This window comes from Chiloscyllium punctatum, chromosome 15, assembly GCF_047496795.1.
Source record: "Chiloscyllium punctatum isolate Juve2018m chromosome 15, sChiPun1.3, whole genome shotgun sequence".
NCBI lineage: Eukaryota > Metazoa > Chordata > Chondrichthyes > Orectolobiformes > Hemiscylliidae > Chiloscyllium > Chiloscyllium punctatum.
In genome coordinates this window covers 25255412-25278300 of record NC_092753.1, presented here as the reverse complement: position 1 = coordinate 25278300, position 22889 = coordinate 25255412, and the positions used below count along the sequence as shown (strand labels likewise).

At 41.1% G+C, this 22889-nt stretch overlaps 1 protein-coding gene across 6 annotated transcripts in view; it reads left to right on the top strand.

Moving 5' to 3' along the window:
* The window catches only part of dgkh (diacylglycerol kinase, eta), a 569987-nt gene extending 547549 nt beyond the window's left edge, over positions 1–22438 (top strand). For 2 of the 6 annotated variants that reach the window (XM_072584799.1, XM_072584798.1), the window contains 2 exons: positions 5254–5384; positions 20080–22436. In XM_072584799.1, coding sequence (XP_072440900.1) covers positions 5254–5384; positions 20080–20169 — 221 coding nt within the window. In that variant the 3' untranslated portion in view covers positions 20170–22436. Of the gene's footprint in view, positions 1–5253; positions 5385–20079 lie in introns of all 6 variants that reach the window. The other 4 variants (XM_072584802.1, XM_072584797.1, XM_072584800.1 and 1 more) reach the window with 4 other exon arrangements.
* Positions 22439–22889: the final 451 nt, after the last annotated feature.

Genomic DNA, 22889 nt, shown 5'->3' with positions numbered 1-22889 from the left:
ATTGGATCTGAATGCTTTTTTTTGTGATTCATGTACAATGATACTCAGTCCCTCTGTTCAGCAGCATTTTGCTGTCGTCTTCCTTTTAAAAAAAAATGTTGTTTTTCAATTCGTCCCACCAAAGTGGACATTCATTTTTCCCATATTATACTCCATCTGCCAAATTTCTGCCCGCTCACTCAACCCATCTACAATTCTTGACAGCCTTTTTGTGTCTTCCTCACTTGCTTTTCTCCCATCTTAATGAGATCATCAAATTTGGCTCAACTGCAGTCAGTCCCTTCATTTAAGTCATTAATATAGATTTAAAATAGTTGAAACCCCAGTGGCACTCATTACAGTTTGCTAACATGAAATGATCCATTTATCCCAACTCTCTGTTTCCTGTTCGTCAATCCTGTGTCCATGCTAATGGATCACTCCCAAAACGATGAACTTTTATCTTGTGGGTAACCTTTCATGCATTGTCTAATCAAATGTAATTTGGAAACCCAAATACACTATTTTATTTTTGGAGTCCTGCAGGGCTCTGTGCTAGGACCTCGACATATTCCAGTTTACATCAATGATTTCGATGAGGGCAGTGAAAGCATGGTGGCACAAGCACAATAAGGAGAAAAGCATGCTGCGAAGAAGACCATGTGTTTGAGAAGGGTACATAGGTTGAGTCATCGGTGTGTTGTCCTTTATTATGAGAGAAACTCAGCATTTAGAGCATCGAATATCGGTTACACAGGACATTGGTGAAACCATATATCGAACACTGTATACATTTGGTCTCCGTATTTAAGGAAGGAAGCAAATGCATTGAAGGCAGTTAGGAGAAGATTGATGTCTGGAATGAAAAAGCTGCATTGTAGGTTGGACAGACTAGTCTTCTTTACACTGGCATTTGACAATGTGAGGGATGATTTGACTGCAGTGTATAAGTCCCGAATAGGTTTTGACAAAGGAGGTAAAATGTCTTCTACTGTGAGTGGATTCAGAACCAGGGAACACTTTTTCAAAATAGGAGTCAGCCCTTTAGAAACATTTCCTCTCAGAAACCTGAGTGAATTTTCAACTCTGCTTTAGAAGGCTGTGGAAGCAGGATCATTAAATATTTTTAAAGTATAGACAGGGGAATCGAAGGTTATTGATGATAGATGGGAATGTGTAACTTGAGGGGCTGAAAGGACTACCTGTGCTCCTATTGTATATATGTGTTCATGTGTACAAGTCCACCGCTTGTTACATCCTCAAAGACTGTTTAAAAACAAGTTATCAATCACAATTTCCCTTTCTTAAAGCTGTGTTGGTCCTGCCTGATTATGTTATGATTTTCTAAATGTCCTGCCTCCATCTCCTTAATAATGGATTCATGTGACAGACATTAGTGTAAGTTTCCTGCTTTCTGTTTCCCTCCTCCTTTTGAGATGTTGCTGCTTTCCAATCCACAGAAACCTGTCTAGAATACAGGAAACTTTGAAAGATAACCTCCAATGCATCCACGATCACAAAGTCACTTCTTTTAAGCCACTAGGATCAGACCATTGGGTTCAAAGGACTTATCAGCTGTTAGCCCAGCGAGTTTTACTTCTCCTTTACTGATCATGATTATTCTGAGTTCTTTTTGCCTCTTGATTTCCAACTATTTTTGACTGTCTATTGTGTCTTCTACTGGATCAATTGATATAAAATACATGGTGTAAGTCTCTGTCATTTCCTCATTCTCCACTATGAACTTTCCGTTCCACTCTCTAAAGGGTCCGTGCTTATACTGCTTTTTGTGTATTTGTACACAATTTTACCAATTGCATTTCTTTCTCGTACTAGTTTTTTTTCATACTTTGATGTTTTCTCTATTTATTTTCTTTTAATCATCCTTTGCTCACTTATAAAACTTTCCCAACCTTCTGGTGTACCACTAATCTCCAGAGCATTGTATACCTTTTCTTTAAATTGGATACTACTCTCAACTTTATTTCAATAACCATGGATGGTATTTCCTGTTGGTGGACCTTTCTTCCTCAATGGAAAATAATCTTTGTTGAAAGTTATGAATTATCTTCTCAAATGTCTGCCACTGTTCCTCTGCAATCTCCATTTTAACCTGTGTACCCTGTTCACTGTCACCAATTCTGTCTTCATACTCTCGTAATTCCCTCCCTTGTCCCTGTCTATCTTCCTGCTTCTCTCAACATAACGTTGCTTTATATTACCTTTGAATTAGGACATTCAGCTGTCTCTCTCTCCATCTCTCTCTCTGCACCCGCTTTCATTTCTTCAATAAATGATGATTGTAGGTGTTGAAAAGTACGGATCATTGAATAGCTACCCATTGTCAGCTCACACCAATCAATGAACCTTTTATCCCTCATCTGAGTTTACTCCCTCCCACCATTACACAAGGTCACTTCTTGTTTTTTCTAATAATCTCGCAGGCAAAATCTCAAAATAAATGTAGCCATATATTGTCCTTTTTGAAGACTTTATTATGTCATTAGGATTCAGGACAGCAAAGGCCATGAGAGATATTGGCCTTGATCTTTCAGTCTATGTCCATATCTCCATTTTCTATGTAGATCAGTCAAAATGCCCACTTACCTTTCTGGCTAAAATTCCAAGCCATAGCAGTGCATGTCATCTGAGAGATCACACTCCCTTTTGTACCATGTTCCACCTTTAATGTGGTTCCAAAACCATAGGAGAGCTGTTGAGAGAAGACAAATGTGCAACATAAGTGAAGGTGTATGGTGCCAGGCAGGTGGTATGTGCAGGGTGGGGTCTCAGGTGCCATGGGGGTGGAATATTTGGGGTGGTAGATAAGTGGGGAGTTCAAGTAGTTGCTGGATTTGGGTCTGTGAGTAATCTGGGAGGTATTGAGCATCAGGTATCCATGGAGGGGTCAGGAGGAGTGAATCAGGGCTCATCTGGATTAGGGTTAAGAGGTAGGAGTTGGTGGGGGCTTTGGCATCAGAGGCCAGCGTGCAGTGGAGTGTCTGGAAAGGGGGAAATTGTGAGTTGAGGTTATGTCTTTGGTGAATCAAATCGCTCAATGTGGTGGAGACCAGTTTTATAGTTAGCCAAGAGTTGGAGCAGATTTTAATCCTGTAACATTTCCTGGATAATATTCAGATAAGCTAGTCAGAATCCCCTTTGAAATTTCTGACTCTAACTTAGATTTGGGGACTTTGTCAGAGAGTTCTGGCAACAGGAATTGCCTGTCGAATATTTCAACATCATGGGAAATTTCGGTGAAGTCAACCTGATCAAAAGTTCTACATGATCCCAACTCCTGCCTACACTTGCAACAACCAACTACCGTAAGAACATCTGAGCCCTTTACTCCATTGTTGGTCAGTGATAGCTAGGCTCAGAACATGTGTCTTTTCCGGCCTTTTTCTGCATTGCTAAGTTATAAAAATATTTTTACAATTTTAAAATTAAGCTTTTGGCTGCCTTTCTTGATAAAAGTTTATTTTAAATAAAAGCTTAAGAAGATACAGGAACATTTGCCCGTTGCCAAAAAGGATACCGGTGAATCCCCCCTTTTCCCATTTCTCTCTGAAATGCATTGTCCCCAAAGTAACAGTGATGTTTGTTCACTTTAGTGTCATGTCTATGATTGACGAGAGTCTTACAGCACAATTACAGGTCCCTTGGCCCACCATGTTTATGTTGACCAACAAACACCAAACAACAGTATCTTATTTACCTGTACTTGGTCCATTGCCTACTGTGGCCCAGCATTTCAAGTGATCATCCAGATGTTTCTTAAAGTTGCCAGAGTACCTGGCTCCACCACTGTCTAAGGCAGTACATTCCGCATTTCCAGCACCCTCTGAGTATTTCCTCTGATCTCCTCTAAATCACTTACTCATCACCTTAAACTTATATCCTCTGCCACAGGGGAAAGATTCTCACAATCTACTCTTGATATGCCTTTTGTATACCTCAATCAAATTCCCCCATTTCCCCAAGCCTCCTCTACTCCTGCCTATCCAGACTCTTCTCATAAGTGAGACTTTTTTTCATCCCAGGCAACATCCAGGATCTCCTCTGAAGCCTGTCCACTGCAATCATATTCTTTTGATTGTGTGCCAAGCACAAAGAAGTCCATCTGTCACCTAGCCAATGTTTTATAAAGTTGTTCCTATATTCTATGCCCCAACTAATTAAGACAAGCATCCTGCATGTTGCCATTGCCACTCAACCTGCCTGTGCTGACACCTTCAGGTATCTATGGACTTGTACATCAAGGTCCCTTTGTTCCTCAGTACTCCATAGGGACCTACCATTCATTGTGTATCTCCTTCTCTTATTTGACCTCCCAAAATGTATCACCTCATGTTTATCAGGATTAAATTCCATCTGCCATTGCTCTGCCTAATTCACCAACTGATCAATATCAGACTGTAACCTGGGACCATCGTCCTCACTATCAACGACACCACCACTATTCTTAGAATCCCTCTCATTCAATTCCTTGCAATATTCACTTCAGTGTGTTAGACTGCAGAATATTTAGGTTGGTACAATCTCTAAACATTGGAATCTCACTTACAAACATCTCACCACCTATTTGCCACTTACCGTGCTTGAATTTAAACAGAAGCTCAATTTTCCAAGCTATCTGTAATTAGTGCTCCTTTAGAAATGAACTTCTAGCTTGTAACATCTTTGGGTCGAATGTACACACAGGTCAGTTTGTTTAACATGCTACTATTTCAGCAGCAGTGATGGCAGATACTCCCTCAATAACACTTTGATATGCTACAGTTTTGGTTTGGGACATGATTGCGGGAAAAGATTCCCAAAGGGAACTCTCATTATACAGGTATAATACAACTCCAATGTCACTGTAACTCTAAGACCCATCTCCTAAAGTTCCCTATAAGGAACCCACCTTGGTAAATGTCTGTCTGTTAGATCATATTTCTGATGCTGAGTGCCCACTTGAGCTGGTTCTGCAAAGCAGACTTTTGGTGAAGAGGTACTTCAAATCGCAGCTTCACAGGCATGACTTTGTCAGTTTTTGCAAATGTGTTCAGGTTTTCAGAGCTGCAAGGATGTCCAGTGTTCAAAATGTCTACACGATAACACCTGTTTGCATGGAAAAGCAACCTGGTCGATGGGCTAGATGAATGTAACTGTTAATGTCCTCACCCTCTTTGCCAGCACTGCAAGCTCCTCTGCTCTTTCCCACTTTTGCTTACCCTTTGCTTATGAAGCATGGAGGAATTAAGGGGCTTTTGCTCTTGACTTTGGTAGTTCAAAAATGGGGCACAGATGAAGTTGCTTCTTGGCTGGAGCTGCTCAGCTTGGGAGAATACAAAGAACGCTTCATCCGTCATGACATCCGAGGCTCTGAGCTTTTGCACCTGGAAAGGCGTGATCTGAAGGTATTTCCTTTACAGACCTTTTTTCCCTTGCAATTGTACCCGATCCTTCTCACACCTTCTGTTTTCTGCTGTGCTTTGGCTTGGCTTGCTAAACGTGATCGTATGATGGTGTATTGATAGCTGTCAAACTGTCACTATTGTTGAGTGTGTGCATGCTTGGCAGTGGAAAATGGTGTATCCACAAGCCATTTTGTGCATTTTATTTGGAAGTATTTTTCCTTCTAGTTCACTGTTTGTTTTAGAAAATGCACAACATGATGGAATCGCTTTGAACAGAGCAGAATTTAGAAAAGATAAAATGTCTGTGTTTGCGTGCCCAGGTTCTGCTTTCTGTGTTTTTGTATGTTGTCTGTACTTCTCCCACTTTTAACTTTCCTTGTGTTTTATAGTTCCTCACCCCTGACTGTCTCCGTAGTGCTTGCTGTGTCTGGATGAATGGTCAGGAGACGTTGATGCTATTCCAGGACTGAGCAATCAGGATAGAATTCCCCCCATTGAGAATAGACTGTGTAAGATTATTGCCTCCCACACTATCATCCACCATTCATGCTGCTAGTCAAAGATATATCACCATACATTTAAACGTGAGTTTTCTGCTGACTCTCTCAAGCCCACTTCCATAGAATTTTATACCGCACACACAGATCGTTTAGCCCAGCAGATTTTCAATGACATTTGTACCTCAACACAAAAGCCTATTCCTATCCCACTTTACCTTGCTTTATCTCATCCTATTAGCATATCCTTTCAAACTTCTCTCTTTCACATGGTTATTTTGCACTCCCTTAACTGGATCTATTTTGCCTTTACCAGTCCATGTCTCGCAAGTTTCATTTTCATGCAACTCTGATCAAAGAAGTTTCTCTTGAATTCCTACTGGATTTATCAATGACTCTACGAAATTTAAGACCACTAGTTTTGGATTTGCCTATGAGTAGAAATATCATCTCGACATCTCATTACGATTTAAAGACATAGATTTAGGCCACACCTCAACTTTTCATTTTCTCCACAAGAAGCCCCCCCCCCCCAGCCTGTTTTGTCGTTCCTGGAGTTACAGCCTCTGTGTCCTTTCCCTCTCCTTGTAAAGCATTTTGGCATCTTCTCCACTGCCTTTACAGCCTTTTGACAATTACTCATTTTGTATCGATTAATGTCTCCTTTAAGTAGTAGGTGCAAAAGAAAGACCTTTTTTTTAAAGAGGTACTACCAAGAAAATGGTGACTTTATGATCTTTTGGACAAAGTGTTGTCAGTGAAATATTTTATAATACTGTGCTGATCAGCATTGATCCGTTCCAAGTCAGGTATTGTTGAAAAGAAAAGCTTCATTCTTCCCCGATCTGTTTTAGATCAGCCTCAGAAAGCAAAGTAACTGTGTAACTGTGATATTCCTGATTTCATGTCAACCAGTCCTTGCAGCCTATGACTAAAAAATTGCCAATTTGTGCTGAAATGTGGGCAAGGACCACGTGAGTTTTTCATTTGTTCAGAATATGGTGAACAGCTGAAGTAGAGGGATGACATCTGGTGACCAAAAAGGCAGTCTAAGTGACTGGTTTTCAGTCAGCTGTCAAAAGAGGTTACAGATTGAAAGACCTTTGGAAGGAAATGCCAGAATGGCAGAGTTGGTGACCAGTGACAGTGGAGCCAGTAACAATCTGGGACATATACCTAAAAAGGGTCCATGAAAGAGTGGCTGAAGCTAAGGAGAGATTTGTAAATAATGCTGTGGATTTAACCTCATGACAAGGTAAAATCACAGAGTTATATGGCACAAAAACAGACCATTTAGCCCACCATGACCTTGCTGGTACTTTGAAAGAACAGTCCATTCCATCACACTTCCCTGTTCTCTCCCTATATCCCTAAGAATGTTTTCTTTTTAAGTGTTTATCTAATATTTATCTCATTTATTTAATGTAGGATATATATCGACCATTTAATGATAGAATAGCTTTAAAGGGCGAATGGCCTCTTCCTTATCCTAAAAGAAAATAATTGCAAGTAAAAAGGGATACCTAGCTCAATTTTTTATGCCCTGTTCGTGGTTAACTCAAGGAGGGTCTTGTTTCTTTCAATCAGCCATTAAATGCCATTGGATACTGAACTTTTATGCTGCTGGGATGAATTTGCCCCTTGCACCCTGTCACCACCAAACTTTGGTTTCCTGTCTATCAATTAGTATTCTATTTCCACTGCTATATTTCCACATGGACCATTTGGCTGAGTTCTTTTAGCCACCTTGTTTCTTGCAAGAACATGTGAAAAGTTAAACTAATCAGTAAAACTTTCACTATGATAACTTCATCAAAAATAACTCCCAAATTCTTCTAAGTTGACATCTGTTAACATATATAATACTAGTTGTCCATCTGTGGAAAAATGCCCACCAGTCTTATCTGGAATTAAAGATTCGGCCCAAAGCTGACAGCAAATCAGCTGGGCCGTGTGGGCGGCACGGTGGCACAGTGGTTAGCACTGTTGCCTCACAGCGCCAGAGATCTGGGTTCAATTCCCGCCTCAGGCGACTAACTGTGTGGAGTTTGCACGTTCTCCCCGTGTCTGCGTGGGTTTCCTCCGGGTGCTCCGGTTTCCTCCCACAGTCCAAAGATGTGCAGGTCAGGTGAATTGGCCATGCTAAATTTCCTGTAGTGTTAGGTTAGGGGTATGGGTGGGTTGCGCTTCGGCGGGGCGGTGTGGACTTGTTGGGCCGAAGGGCCTGTTTCCACACTGTAAGTAATCTAATCTAATCAAATGTATACAGTAGTTGTCTTGTTTATCGACCTCTCCCATCTTGAATCCAGGTTGTCTGACCTGGTACCTTGCACCATTTGCCTTTTAGAGAGGATTGGAACCAAACGGAAATAATTGATGATGGACAGGATCTGGGGCTTGAAAGGACAATGAGTACTGAACTGATTCCGGAGCAGCTCACCACATTGTAGATCATTAACAAGCAACTGCTGAAAGAGGGATTATCATTGTGTCATGATCATGACAGTAGTTACAAAGTAGATAACAATCAAAGAGATTGATTTCTAAAGCATCACCATTTTGTTGCCACTCACCCTTAAAAGCCTTCAGACAATACTGTCTCGCCTCCCTTTCTCTTTTGCTCTCTGTTTCAATGAAATGCCTGGGCATTTTCACCACAGTAAGCTTTAGGTTAATTCATTATACTTTGGAATCTGCCATGCCTGCTAGATGTTTAGCTGACACTTTCTGAACTTATTTAATATAGCCTCCTTATAGCCAACAGACTGACCGTGGGCAGCACGATGGCACAGTGGTTAGCACTGCTGCCTCACAGTGCCAGAGACCCAGGTTCAATTCCCACCTCAGGCAACTGTCTGTGTGGACATTCTCCCCGTGTCTGTGTGGGTTTCCTCCAGGTGCTCTGGTTTCCTCCCACAGTCCAAAAATGTGTAGGTTAGGTTGGCCATGCTTATCTAATCTAATCTAATAGCCAACAATTGCCGAGGTTAGAATCACAATTCACTGCCTCAACCGTGTGATTTATTCCACAGAATCACAGAATACTTCATAGAATCTCCATTGTGTGGGAGCAGGCCATTCAGCCCTCCATATCGACCCTTCAAAGAACATCCCGCCCAGACCCAAACCCCTACCTTATCACTGTAACCCTGCATTTCCCATGGCTAATCCACGTAGCCTCCACATCCCTGGACACTACAAGGCAATTTAGCATGGCCAATCCACTTAACCTGTGGGAGAAAACCAGAGCACCCGGAGGAAACCAACGCAGACAATGATGAAGGGCTTATGCCCAAAACGTCGACTCTCCTGCTCCTTGGATGCTGCCTGACCTGCTGTGCTTTTCCAGCACTACACTCTTGACTCTGATTTCCAGCAACTGCAGGAGATGAGGAAACTGGTGAAATCAACATTGATCCCGTGTGGTTGAGGGTCAAAAGGCGGAAGATGAGGCGGCGAGAATTTGGCAGGAGGCCCAGGACTTGCATGTCCTTGACAGAGTGGGAGGGGGCGTTGAAGTGTTCGGCCACAGGGCAGTGGGTTTGTTTGGTGCAGGTGTCCCAGAGATGTTTTCTGAAATGTTCCTTGTACCCTTGTATCTTTCTCCTTGTACCCTTGCATGCTATTTCTATTCAAGTAGTCATCCAATGCTATCTTGAATGCCTCAATTGAACGTGCCTACACCACATTTCCATGCACTGAATTCCATACCCGAACAACTCCGTATGTGAAAAAATATGTCCTCACATCACCCTTGTTTCTTTTGCATATCACCTTAAATCTGTGGGTCACTTGTGGGTCACTGACTGGGCCAGCATTATCTGCTCTTGAGAAGGTGAGCTGCCTTCTTGAAGTACTCAGTCCAGGTGCTGTAGTTAGAGCCTACAATATCCGAAGGAAGAGAATTTCAGGATTTTGACTCCACAACAGTGAAAGAATAGCGATATATTTCCAAATTAGGATGGTGAGTGGTTTGGAGTGGATCTTTACAAGTGGAAGCAGCTTTTCCTGATCTCTTCTGACCAGCCCACTCAGCATTTTGAAAAGCTCTGACAAATTTCCTCTCAAGGTCAAGGTCTTCTTCCTCTCAGTTTTCTTCTCTCCAAGAAAAACAGTCACACCCTCTTCAGTCTATCCTCGTAACTGAAGTTTCTCATCCCTGGAACTATTCTTGTAAATCTTTTCTGCACTTTCTTCAATGAATTTGAATCTTTCCTATCATATAATACCCCCTCTTCCCCCTCCCCCAACAACTGTATGCAATACTCCAGTTGAGGTCTAACTAGTGTATTATACAAGTCCAACATCATATTTCTAGAATTGTCACTCCTGGCATGAATCATCCCAGCATCCTTTGCAGGTACCTTCAAGCACATTCTTTCTTCAAGGAACATTGTCTTTTGTCTCCATTATTTCCACAGAGGTCAGATTTTTTCTATGTTTAATACCATTCTTGTGGTTGCCACTGTACTGAATGTGAGTTGGGTAGAATTTAATGGAGGGAAATAGGATTTTGAAGAATAGATTCAAATCTGTACCAATGACAGTGGACACTGGAATATGCAAAACTGGATAAACCATTGCCAATGCTAGCAGTTTATCAGCTTAATAAGCAGTGTTCAGATGCTGGATAGAGTGATAAATGGAGAAAACTCCAGCCTCTGAGGAGCAGAATGTGTATTTGAGATCAATAGGAAAAGCGATAGACTATTCAACTGGCACATCTCTTTTGCTACTTGATTAGATCATGACTGATTAATATTCTAATTCCTTGGTTATGTAACTATTGCTAATGAAAGCCCATTAATCTGAATCTTGAAATTTTCAGTAGACACCCAGGTTTAAATGCTTTTTACAGGAAATTTCCATTCTCCTTTGTTGTGAAACTTGAAAGGATTTAGAAAAGATTTATAAAGCTATTGCCAGGGTTAGAGGTTTTGAGCTATAGGGAGAGGCTGAATAGACTGGGGCTGTTTTCCCTGGAGCACCGGAGGCTGAGAAGTGATCTTATAGAAGTTTATAAAAGCATGAGGGGCATGGAGAGAGTGAACTGTCAAGGTTTTTCCCCCCCCCCCCCCAGGGTAGGGGAGGTGAGATGGAAAAGATTTAAAAGGAACCTAAGGGGCAACTTTTTCACACAGAGGGTGGTGTATGTATGGAATGGGCTGCCAGAGAAATTGGTGGAGGCTGGTACAATTACAACATTTAAAAGGCACCTGGATGGGTAAGAAGGGATATGGGCGAAATGCTGGCAAATAGGACTAGATGAATTTAGGACATCTGGTCTGTATGGGTGAGTTGGACCAAAGGGTCTGTTTCTGTACATCGCTATGGTTCTATGACTCTATGACCAGCATTGTTCTGTTGACTTATTCTGAACTAACACCAGGGAAGATAGTTTCTTTCTATCCTTCTCTTTGGCGTCTTTCATCATCTTACATACCTCCATTAGATCAGCCCTTAATCTCCTATACAAAGTAAATGAAGGATAAGGAGAGTCTGTGGAGAGATTTGGAAAATTAGTAGTAAGTATCTGACAGTTGCCATGTTCAAACAAAAGGCGCTGGAAGAGGAGAGGGGTGATTTAAGCGTGGAGGCAGAGAGAAGTCAAGCTTTGAGGCAACTAAGGTACAGTGTAGGATTTTGACAAAGGGTGCATGCAGGTGTGTTGGTGTAGTACATGTGAGGGATGGTGCAGAGGCAGTTTTGTCAAAAAATGCACATCTGGGAGGAAGCTGAGCAGGATTATAAGGTTGGATCTCCATTTGGGATTGCTTCTGCAGGGGTTGATAGAATTCGAATTCAGGCCAGACACCTACAGGTGTTGACAAAAGTTGTTTAACAAAGTCGTTTCACCAAATATTAAGAGAATGCATACAGAGAAGGAATGGATAACTGCTAGGCAGCTTTGAAAGACCAGGTGTATAATATACGATCCCCTTAAGTCTCAGGCACCATTTTTCATTTTGGATGCTGGTGAGGATGATGGTGTGTCAGAGAAATGTAGCAAGAGCCAAAACTTGTGGCATAGCAAGTGCCTCAACTGCACAGGTGAGACAGAAGAAGTGTAATAGTGGTAGGAGATCCAGTAGTGAGGGGAACAGACTGGTGTTTATCTAGTCATAGGCATAACGCCAGGGTGGCATGTTGCCTCCCTCATGCCAGGGTCAAGGATAACGCAGAGCTGCAGTAGGACATTTTTTTGAGGGAGGATGAAGATGCAGAGGTAGTGGTCCAAGTTAATGGCAATTATACAGGCAGAAAGAGGGAGTAGCTGTTAAAAGGAGAATTTAGGGAGTGAGGTTAGAGACAGAAAAACAGGATCCCGAAGGCAGTTGTCTCAGGATTGCTCCCAGTATCACATGCTAGTCAGTATGGAAATGAGAAGATTGAGTGAATGAAGACGTGGTGCAGTAGGGTGTCTTTAGATTTCAGTGCATTGGAATTGATTCTGGGGCATGGTAATAGCACTGGAATTGATATGCTCTTGGGGAGATTTGTTCGTGCTGTTGTGGAGTGCTTAAACTAGATTGAAATTAGATTTAAACTGGATTAAACTGAGGAAGGGGAACCCACGAGAGAATTCTGGGAGAGTAAAAACAAAACTGGCAACAGGGTGTAGAAAAGCTGTAAAGAAAAGTGGAAAGAAAAAGAAACAAATCCCAGAGTCATAAAGTCAGAGTCATGTACAGCACAGAAACAGACCCTTCGGTCCAAGTCGTCCATGTCGACCAGATATCCTAAATTAATTTAGTCCCATTTGCCAGTTCTTGGTCCATATCCCTCTAAACCCTTCCTATTTGTATACCAATCCAGATGACTTTTAAATGTTGTAATTGTACCAGTCTCCACCACTTCCTCTGGCAGCTCATTCCATATTAGCACCATTTTCTGTGTGAAAAAGTTGCCCCTGAGGTCCCTTTAAATCTTTCCCCTCTCACCCTACACCTATGCCCTTTAGTTCTGGAATCCCCAAGCCCGGGGAAAAGAACTTGTATATTTATCCTCTCTCTGCCCTCATGATTTTATAAAGTCACCTTTCAGCCTCCGACGCTGTAGGGAAAACAGCCCCAGCCTATTCAGCTTCTCCCTATAGCTCAAACCCTTTGTTGGCAACATCCTTGTTAATCTTTTCTGAGCCCTTTCAAGTTCCACAACATCTTCCTACAGGAGGGAGACCAGAATTGCACAAAATATTCCAAACATGGCCTAACCAAGCAAAGTCAAATTACAGGATAGTGTTAAAAAGGCAGAATTAAAAGTACTCTATCTGAATGCAAGCAGCAGTCACAGCACAGGAAAATTGGTGGCTCGAGTCATAAGAACAGAAAAACTAATAGCAGAAGTAGGCTATTCAGCCTCTCCAGCCTGCTCCGCCATTTAATATGATCATAGCAGATCTAATCCCCACCTCAATTCCACTTCCTTGCCTGCTCCCCATAATCCTTTCATGCATTACTAATTAAAAATCTATCTCATTCTTAAATTTATTCAATGAATAGAAGTAAACAGGAGTGATTTAATTGCCATTGCAGAGATCAGGCTGCAAGGTGACCCAGACTGGGAGATGAATATTAAAGAGTATTTGACAGAGGGATAAGCTAAAAAAGAAAAGTAGGTGTGGCTGTGCTGAAGATAAATGGGATCAGTGCATTAATGAGAGAATCTCTGATCGGCAGAATAGAATGTAGAGACGTTTGAGTGGATCTAAGAACAACAGGAGTCAGCAAACATTGATAGGAATGATTTCAAGGCCACCAAACAATGGTGGTAATGTAGGGCAAAGCTTAATTCAGGAAAGTAGAAACACATGCATGGGGAGTGCAATATTTATGAGTGACTCCAATCTATATAAAGACTGGATAAAACTACTGAGCACCAATGCTGTAGGCTTGAAATTTCTGAAATATATTCAAGATACGTTTTCTGTAGCAATATGCTTTTTTCTATTTTCAATCCCATATTATTCATTGAGAAAGGGCTAATTAATTAACTTACTCTTTTTTAAAAAAAGACCTTTAGGGTCAGCAAACATAGGATGACAGAATTATATTTGAAAAATATTAGTTCGATCCGACACTCTGGTCTTAAACATAAACAAGGGCAATTGTAAAGGTTTAAAGACAAAGTCCACCATGGTGAATAGGAAAATACATTAAAATGTTTGATAGATAGATAGATAGATGGTGAGTACTTAAGGAGCTAATGCCTCGTTTTCAAAACACATACATTGACTTAAGTCAAAAATAGCCAACAGGAAGAACAAAAGACTCATGGCTAACAAGGAAGGTTAGTAGATCAAAGTCAAGTTGGTAATCGGTTTAGCTCAGTCGACTGAATGGCTGGTTTGTGATGTAGAATGATGGCAACAGTGTGGATTCAATTCTCTCATCGGCTGAGATTACCAATGAAGTATTCTCATGTTCAACCTGACCCCTCCCCGAGACGTGATGACCCTCCCGTTAAATCATCACCTGAGAGCAGCCATACGGTCTTGTAAGTTAATGGTGACTTTACATTTTCCATCAAGGAAGGAGACTTGCAAAGTTAAAATGTTGTAAGCCTGAGGATTGGGAGAATTTTATAATTTAGTAGAGGGATCCAAGCAATTGATAAAGAAAAAAAGAATAGAATATGAAAATAAAATGGCAAGAAATGTAAAAACTGATTGTAAAAGGTATTGATGTATAAAAGGGAAAAGTTTAACAAAGACAAATGCAGATTCATTTAGACAGAGGATTTATAATCGGAAATAAAGAAATAGTAGAGAAGCTAAATGTCTATCTTTATAATGCAAGGGTCTCGTGAGAGAATGAAACTAAAAGAAATTAGTACTAGTAAAAGAGTAATGCTGGGAGAAGGTAATGGGACTGAAAGATAACAAATCCCCATGGCTCCATGACTTTCAGCCCAGATTTTTTGAAGAGATGGCTAAATTGCTATTGAATGCATCTGAGATCATCATTCACAATTTCACTCATTCTGACACGGTAGCTGCAGATTCAGAGGTTGCAAATCTATCTCACTGCTTATGAAAGGAGGGAGACAAAAAACAGGAACTGCAGGCCCAATGGCCTGATGTCAACAGTCGGGAAATTACTAGAATCTTCACAGATTATCGCAGGGGGTAAATCTTTTCTGTGTTGCTGGTTTAAATTAGCAGGGGGCGTTTAGCCTGTGTCATAACAGTTTGGAGGCTCATCCAGGATAACTGTTATGATATAGGGTAAATCCCCCCCTGCTAATTTAAACCAGCAAGACAGAAAAGATTTATACCATGCAATAATCTGTGAAAATTCACAAGGTAAAGAATTGTCCCAAAAGTCACTATTTAAAGTAAAAATTAACAATCTTATTTTTTAAAGTCTAAAAGAGAATAATGAACTAACAACTATTTACAACTACTTTCTCTAACTCCTCTACAATACTGGTCCAATAACTTAACCCCTGATTAAGATTTATCAAAAAATTCAAACTTCAAAACCAGCCAGCTGTCGAATCTTCTCTTTGGATGTTCCTCCTTAGATTTGCTCCCCAGGTTGGTATCGATGTTTTTTTGCTCTGTGTAAACTCCTTCTCCAGGTAGGTACCTCTCAGAGTTCTGACTACCAGCGTACATCTGATGATCTTTTGGCAGTTCTCCCTCAACTGTTCAATTTTTCCCCAGTTTTATACCCCAAAACATCAGATTGTTTTATTGGTTTTAATATTGTCAAAATACCAAATTCCAACTTGATTGGAGTTAGGTATCTTGGGGCATAATTTAAACTGATTGGCTGAACTTGAATTTGTTTTTGTCTCATAGCAACCCAACTGGTGCTAGCTGTTCTGACCAAGTGGTACATTGTTAACTTGTTCTGGCCTCTCTGTCTCTCTAAGTCCTTGCTAGCTTTCAACTCTCTTAAAGGTACAGTACCCCTTACACCTGCATAACAAGGCAGAAAGCAGTAAATAAAAGTAAATGCATCATTCTTAATTTGGAAGGCTGTGACCTGTGGGGTACCGATAGGATCACTGGTTGGTGTCCAGCCGTTCACGATCCATGTCAATATTCAGATGTGGGCGCCAATTGCAATTGTTTTAAGTTTGTAGATAATAAATAAAAAGCTGTTGGGAATGTGAGGTGAATCATAGAGTCTCTACAGTGTGGAAAAAGCCATTTGGCCCATCTAGTCTGCACTGACCCTCTGAAAACCATCCCACCTTATCCCCATAACCATGCAATTCCCACGGCTAATCCACCTAGCTTACAAATTCTTGGACACTATGGGGCAATTTAGCATGGCCAATCCACCTAACCTGCACATCTTTGGACTATGGGAGGTAACCCATGCAGACATGGGATATCATGAAAATTCCACACAATTACCCATGGCTACATTGAATCCAGGTGCCTGGCACTGTGAGGCAGCAGTGCGAACCACTGAGCCTGATGGTTCAAGAGGCTTCAAAGGGAGAGGTTGAATGAGTGGGCAAGAGCATGGCAGGTGGAACATAATGTGGATAAGTGTGAGCTTATCCAGTTTGGTAGGTGGAACAGACTAGTAGAGCGTTTCTTCAGTGGTGAGAAATTGGAAAATAGTGATTTCCAAAGGGGCCTGGTATCCTTGTTCATAAATCACTGAAAGCTAGCATGTGTGTGCAGCAAATAATTTGGAAGGCAAATAATATATTAGCTTTTGTTGCAAGAGAATTTGAGTACAGGAGCAAAGATATTTTGCTTCAGTTTTGTATAGCATTGGTGAGTACCTAGCTAGGGTCTAGTGCGCACTCCTCTTGCCTGAGGAATGATCTATTTGATATCAAGGAAATGCAGATGCAGTTCATCGTACTGATGCCAGGGATGGGATTTGTCCAGTGAGAAGAGATTGAGTAGACCGGGACTGTAGTTTAAAAGCATGAGTGATGATCTCATAGAAACATAACAAAATACCTAAAGGGATAAACAGTGGAGATGCAGGAAGGATATTTCCACTGGCTGCATGGTCTAAAACCAGGGGACACAAGCAGAATAAAAGGACCACTTCGAACTGAGAAGGGGAGGTATTTCCTCACTCACATAGTGGTGATGTTTTGGAAACCTCTACTTTTATGACAGGCTATGGAATCTTATTGAATAAGTAAGTTCAAAACAGATTGATAGAGTTCTAGAATAACAAAAGCAGGCTTGAGGGGCCAATAGCCAAAATCCTTTCTTATGTTCCTAAGCTGAGTTCTGAGGAGTCTCAGACTTTGATCTCTGTTTCTTTTGAATGACTTGTTTAGTCTGGGTCTTATTGAAAGAGATTAAGCAAGGAAAGAGTGAGGATAAAATCTATTCCAAAACCTAAATCACATTTTTCTGAATGTTTGCATTTCTGGTTACCCTCTCTAGCAGTTGGGTTTTATGTTATTGCAAATCTTCATCTGAACAGAGTTCCAATTTAAGAGGTTTATCAATCTCTCATTAATCCACTGATTCTTAAAACCTTCCCCCCCTATTTGGACTTCTGGAAGTAGGTTTGTTTCAAACAGACTTCAGGCTGGTTTCAATACTCAGGTATACCCTAACACCCCAACTTGGCTGATCTCCAAACACAGCAGTCTGAAGTTGTGTGACTGCATTGCAGCCCTTTGCTTTGGGGATGTCTGAAATAGAGACGCAACCATGTCGACAAGACGGTCGAGAAAGCACAACAATGCCTCTACTTCCTCAGGAGGCTAAGGAAATCGATTCTTATTTTTATAGATGCACCATAGAAGGCATCACAGTGTGATATGGCAACTATTCTTCTCAAGACCGCAAGAAACTATGGAGAGTCATGAACACAACCCAGTCCAAAACACAAACCAGCCTTCCATACATTGACTCCATCTGTACTTCCCGCTGCCTCAGAAAAGTAGCCTAATACCTCTGTCACCCCAGTTATATTCACTTCCACCCTCTTCTGTCAGGCAGAAAATATAAAAGTTTAAATACACATGTGAACAGATTGAAGAACAACTTCTTCCCTGCTGTTATTAGACTTTTGAACAGACCTCTCAAATATTGATGTTGATCTCTCTCTCTCTCTCTCTCTCTCTCTACACCTTGTGCTGCTGTATCACTGTAGTCTGCACTCTACTCTACTACCCTGATGTATCTGTGTGATACAATCAGCCTGTTGAGCATTAAAGCAATACTTTTCACTGTATCACGATGTATGTGACAAGAATAAATCAAACCCAACTCAAACATACTGGATACACATATATTGACATATTCTCCTATACCTATCGAGAAAGCTCCTGGAGATTAAAAACCAACATTGCATTTGCTGAAATGACAACAGTGGTATGATTGATGTAGCCGGTTATGTGTGCACAAACCGTCCAGGTGTTTGTGGTGAGGAATAGCTACCCCATGAATTGCAGTTTGCTGTTCAGTTTGCCTTATTTGAATGTTAGCTTTACAAAAATTACTTCTCATCCCTCACCCAAACCTCCCTGTGATTTTTATATTGTAGCTGCAGTCTATTCAGCAAACCATGGGAAGGTAATTTGCGGGTTAACAGTGCATGTGGCCTTTTAACGTTGTGATAACTATTGATGACTACCAATCAACTTACCTTGCCAAACAAATGAACAATTTAGATGTGTGGATTCTAATTCCGTCAAGAATTTGGAGATTTTAAATGTGTCACTTTTTAAGTTCCGAATTTTATTGTTACTTTTCCTACCTGAATCTTTTTTCTTTCCATTAATCAAATCTCTTTCTCCCTCTCTTTATGTCTCCTTCTGCACCTGATTTGACTGTAATCCACCTTTCATCCCAGCCTTTCCTCTGGTTATTTCTCAATCTTTACATCTTACTGGTTGTGGAGGGAGTCTGTATTGTTCACTGAGGTCCCATTACCGTCCCTGGTGCAGTTATCAGTTCACACTTCCAGCAGTCTGGACAGCAAAATTGTTTTCCAATGATGGAGGAGATGAACATGTCAAACAGAACAGACCATAAGATGCCCACCCAGGCAAGACGTGGCCACCTATAATGCCTTTATATGTGGGTTTTATACATTTCAGTATGAACAGTCAGAGTGAAAAATGTTGTATAGGAATTATAGTTTCATTTTGTGCAGAAGCGCTTCCCCAATGATAGGTTCATCTAATTTTAATGAGGAAAGAATGCTGACCAAGCCGCTAAAGAATGCCTTCTTGTTCTTTGGAGTAAGGCTGTCGAGTCTTTGATACTCGTTTCAAGGAGTACCCTAGCTTTGGATAAATTCAGAGCCAATTCTCCAGCCCGCAACTGTCTGCCTCGAGTGTGGGTTCAGTCCACTGACCCCTAGTGTTTTATCTGAAGTGAATGGGTGGAGGCAACTGAAGAAAGGTTGTATCCTTTGCAGGGCAAGGTGTTGCTCAGTGGCAGCATTCTTACTTCTGCGTTAAAGAATGCATATCCATGTCCCACTTTAGACCGTGTTGTATGTATTGTTCAGCTGACCCACGAGTGCAGTACTGAGGGAGATCTGCACTGTCAGCGATGCTGTTGTTTGAATAATTAATTAAACCAAAATTCTCAGATGGCTCTCCCATGACTCTATTTCCAAGGAAGCCAATTGGTGTTTTGGCCAATCTTTATCCATCAATCCACATCCCAAAAAACAGATGGTCTGGTCATTATCGCACTGCTGTTCATTGGATCTTATTGTTCCAAATTGTCTGCTGCAGTTCCTGCATTGCAACAGTGACTACAATTGCTTTCATTTGTTTACTTTAGCACTTTGGTGCAGTGCGCTGCTATGACAGGCATGGTAGAGATTTCCCTGTTCTTTCTATCACAAGATTCCGAGCGTGGGAGGGGCAACCCAAGACATTTGGGATTAGAGATACATGGAGTACGAGCAGACCAGGAGACTAAAAGCACCGGGACAAATATTTATGCATCTCCAGAAGTAAAGAATTCAGAACCAGCCTGGATCAAAAGGCAACCAATCCAAGTCCACATAGAATAATATATGCGATGACAGTACACGATGACTGAAACAGAAGGGCAGGTTTTTTTAACTTTGTTCATCTTTTGTTCTTTTGTTGTCTGCAATATTGAGATTTTGATCTGACCAACACAAGATGCCTTGTCATCGCATGGCTTCAGTGTATGCCTTGGAGTTTCTGTGAAAACATTGTGTCACCATAAAGCTGTGAGGCAAACATCCATTCATTTCTCTTTCTTCTTTCAGGATCTGGGGATAACGAAAGTGGGCCACATGAAGCGAATTCTCCAGGGAATTAAGGACCTCAGCAAAAACACTTCTATGCCAGAAGTGTAGCTGTTCTGGTGCTATCTCAGAAAATAGTGGAACATTGTACAGACCTCTCCGGGGAGTCTGGTGACACTCTGCAGGTTTTCCACTCGGTAGGATTTGTGACCTCGCTGCGTCACAGGGTGCAATGTTCAGGAGTTTGCTTCAGTTAATATATTCTTTTTCTAACCTTAAACTGTCTTGAGTTTAAACTGAGGGTTTTGTGCCAACATATTGACCCTCAGCAGCCATTTTAGATTGTTTTAATGTGACAAGTCCTAATATGCATCGGTAAACATTTGTTTACACTGGACTGCGTAACCCTCCTGGAAACAAGGATGCTGCAAATTGGTAAATAGGTGCAAAATATTTCAGGACTTCCTTCCGCGAGGGCCGTGGATCCAAAAACGGCTTGTTTTATTGCAGTTACATATCAATTTCATGCAGATTAATTGCCTTTATTGCTTTAGAAGGTGGAATTGGTTTGTATCCTGTACAATATTTGGAGCAGATGCTCCCATCAGTGTTTCTTGACCTGTGAATACGGTCTGCGGAGCATATCACTCAGTGACCAAGGCATCTAATCCAGACTGATGTAGGAAGCACATGCAGTGTAGCATGCATGCAGATTATACCGCACAGTGTGCCTGCTTGAACTCTTTCTAGGATTGCATGACATATGACTAATGTTTTTTTAAAAAAGAAAAACACTTGAACAAGTTTTATATCTGTTTAATAGAGAGTAACTTATTAATGCTGAAGTGTTTGTTAATGAAACATTGTCTCCGCTCCTCAGCTGTATTTTGCATGAGTGTATTACTTTGACAAGGACTGGTTCACACAAGACTGTAGGTTTGTGTCACCCATTCCAGTGAGTGCAGCCGACTCACTCGCTTGATTAAGGGCAAGTTGATGGCTCTGATTGTTCAGGAACTCAACGGGTCACAACAGGGTAGCTCTCAACATAAGCATCTCCAAGATGGATGTTTTTTTTATGTAGTTATGTGTGCACACTGTGTAAACACAAACACACATACTTGCTGGCAATATAAGATTTGGGGAAGTTAATGGTCAAGAAAAGCAATGATTGCATTTTGATCAGAGCAATCAATACAGGCAGTTAATCACGAAAAAAATAACAGGGATTGCTAGTTTATATTTTGCCCTCATTTTAAGTTAAAAAGCAACTTTATGCATAGTCTGTAAAGCTCCTGGTGAGCTTCCACCGAACAAACCCAAGGAAATAAAATAGCAGAATAGCAAATATTTTTTATAAAACACAAAGGTGTTTTAGTCCTGATAGATAGTCAGTGAAGCTGAGAGCTGCTTTACAGGTATATACCTCCGAACCTGACCCTCAACCTGTGTCTGCAAGTGTGTCTTTATATGTGCTCAAGTAACCATACAATTAGAACCCGCCACATACTTAATCTCAGTTGATACAGTTAACAAAAACGAGGATGGATTCTACCTGTGCAGGTTTATGCAGTTAGAATCAACCAGGATCATATATAATTGGAGTGTGCATTTCCTCTCCCCACTTTTTGAAAAGAATCTTCCATTCCCTTTCCTGTGGCATCATAAAATTCTCATTTTAATGTACAGGACACATTCGGTTCCGTGTTGAAAGTTGCTCCCATCATGCGCCCCGCAGCCTTCACAACTCACTGAGTAAAAATAAAAATCCTCATCCCCACCTATTTGAGTTTTTGCCAGTTGTCTTAAACATTTAAAATATGTTAAAGTCTGGATGTAAGTTTGCTGACTTAGCTGGAAAGTTCATTTTCAGACATTTCGTCACCATACTAGGTAACATCAGTGAGCCTCCGGTGAAGCACTACTGGTATGATCCACTATTTATCTGTTTAGTTTCCTTGAGTTGGTGATGTAATTTTCTGTGGTGATGTCATTTCCTGTTCTTTTTCTCAAGGGGTGGTTAATGGGATCGAATCAATGTGTTTGTTGACAGAGTTCCCGTTGGAGTGCCATGCTTCTAGGGATTCTCGCGTGTGTCGCTGTTTGGCTTGTCCTAGGATGGATGTGTTGTCCCAGTCGAAGTAGTGTCCTTCTTCATCTGTATGTAAAGATAGTAGTGAGAGAGGGTCATTCTTTTTGTGGCTAGTTGATGTTCATATATCTTGGTGGCTAGTTTTCTGCCTGTTTGTCTAATGTAGTGTTTGTTACAGTTCTTGCAAGGTATTTTGTAAATGACATTTGTTCTGCTTATCGTAACGAGCAAACAACAAACAAAACTAATGTCATTTACAAAATACCTTGCAAGGACTGTAACAAACACTACATTGGTCAATGGGCAGAAAACTAGCCACAAAATAACATGACCCACTCTCACTAGTATCCTTACATACATATTGAAGAAGGACATCACTTCAACTGGGACAACACATCCACCCTCGGACAAGCCAAACAGAGACACGCGCGAGAATTCCTAGAGGCATAATACTCCAACCAGAACTCTATCAACAAACACTTTGACTGGATCGCATTTATCACCCCCTGAGAAAAAGAACAGGCAATGACATCACCACCCTAAGGAAACCTAAACACATAAATAAAAAGCGGGCCATACCATCAGTGCTTCACCAAAGGCTCACTGGTGATGTTACCTAGTATGGTGACGAAACGTCTGAAAATGAACCTTCCAGCTCAGTGAGCAAACTTACATCTAGAACCTCAACCTGAGTTACAAATCTTCTCAAAGCTCGCTAGGTTAAAGTCTTGTTGGAAAT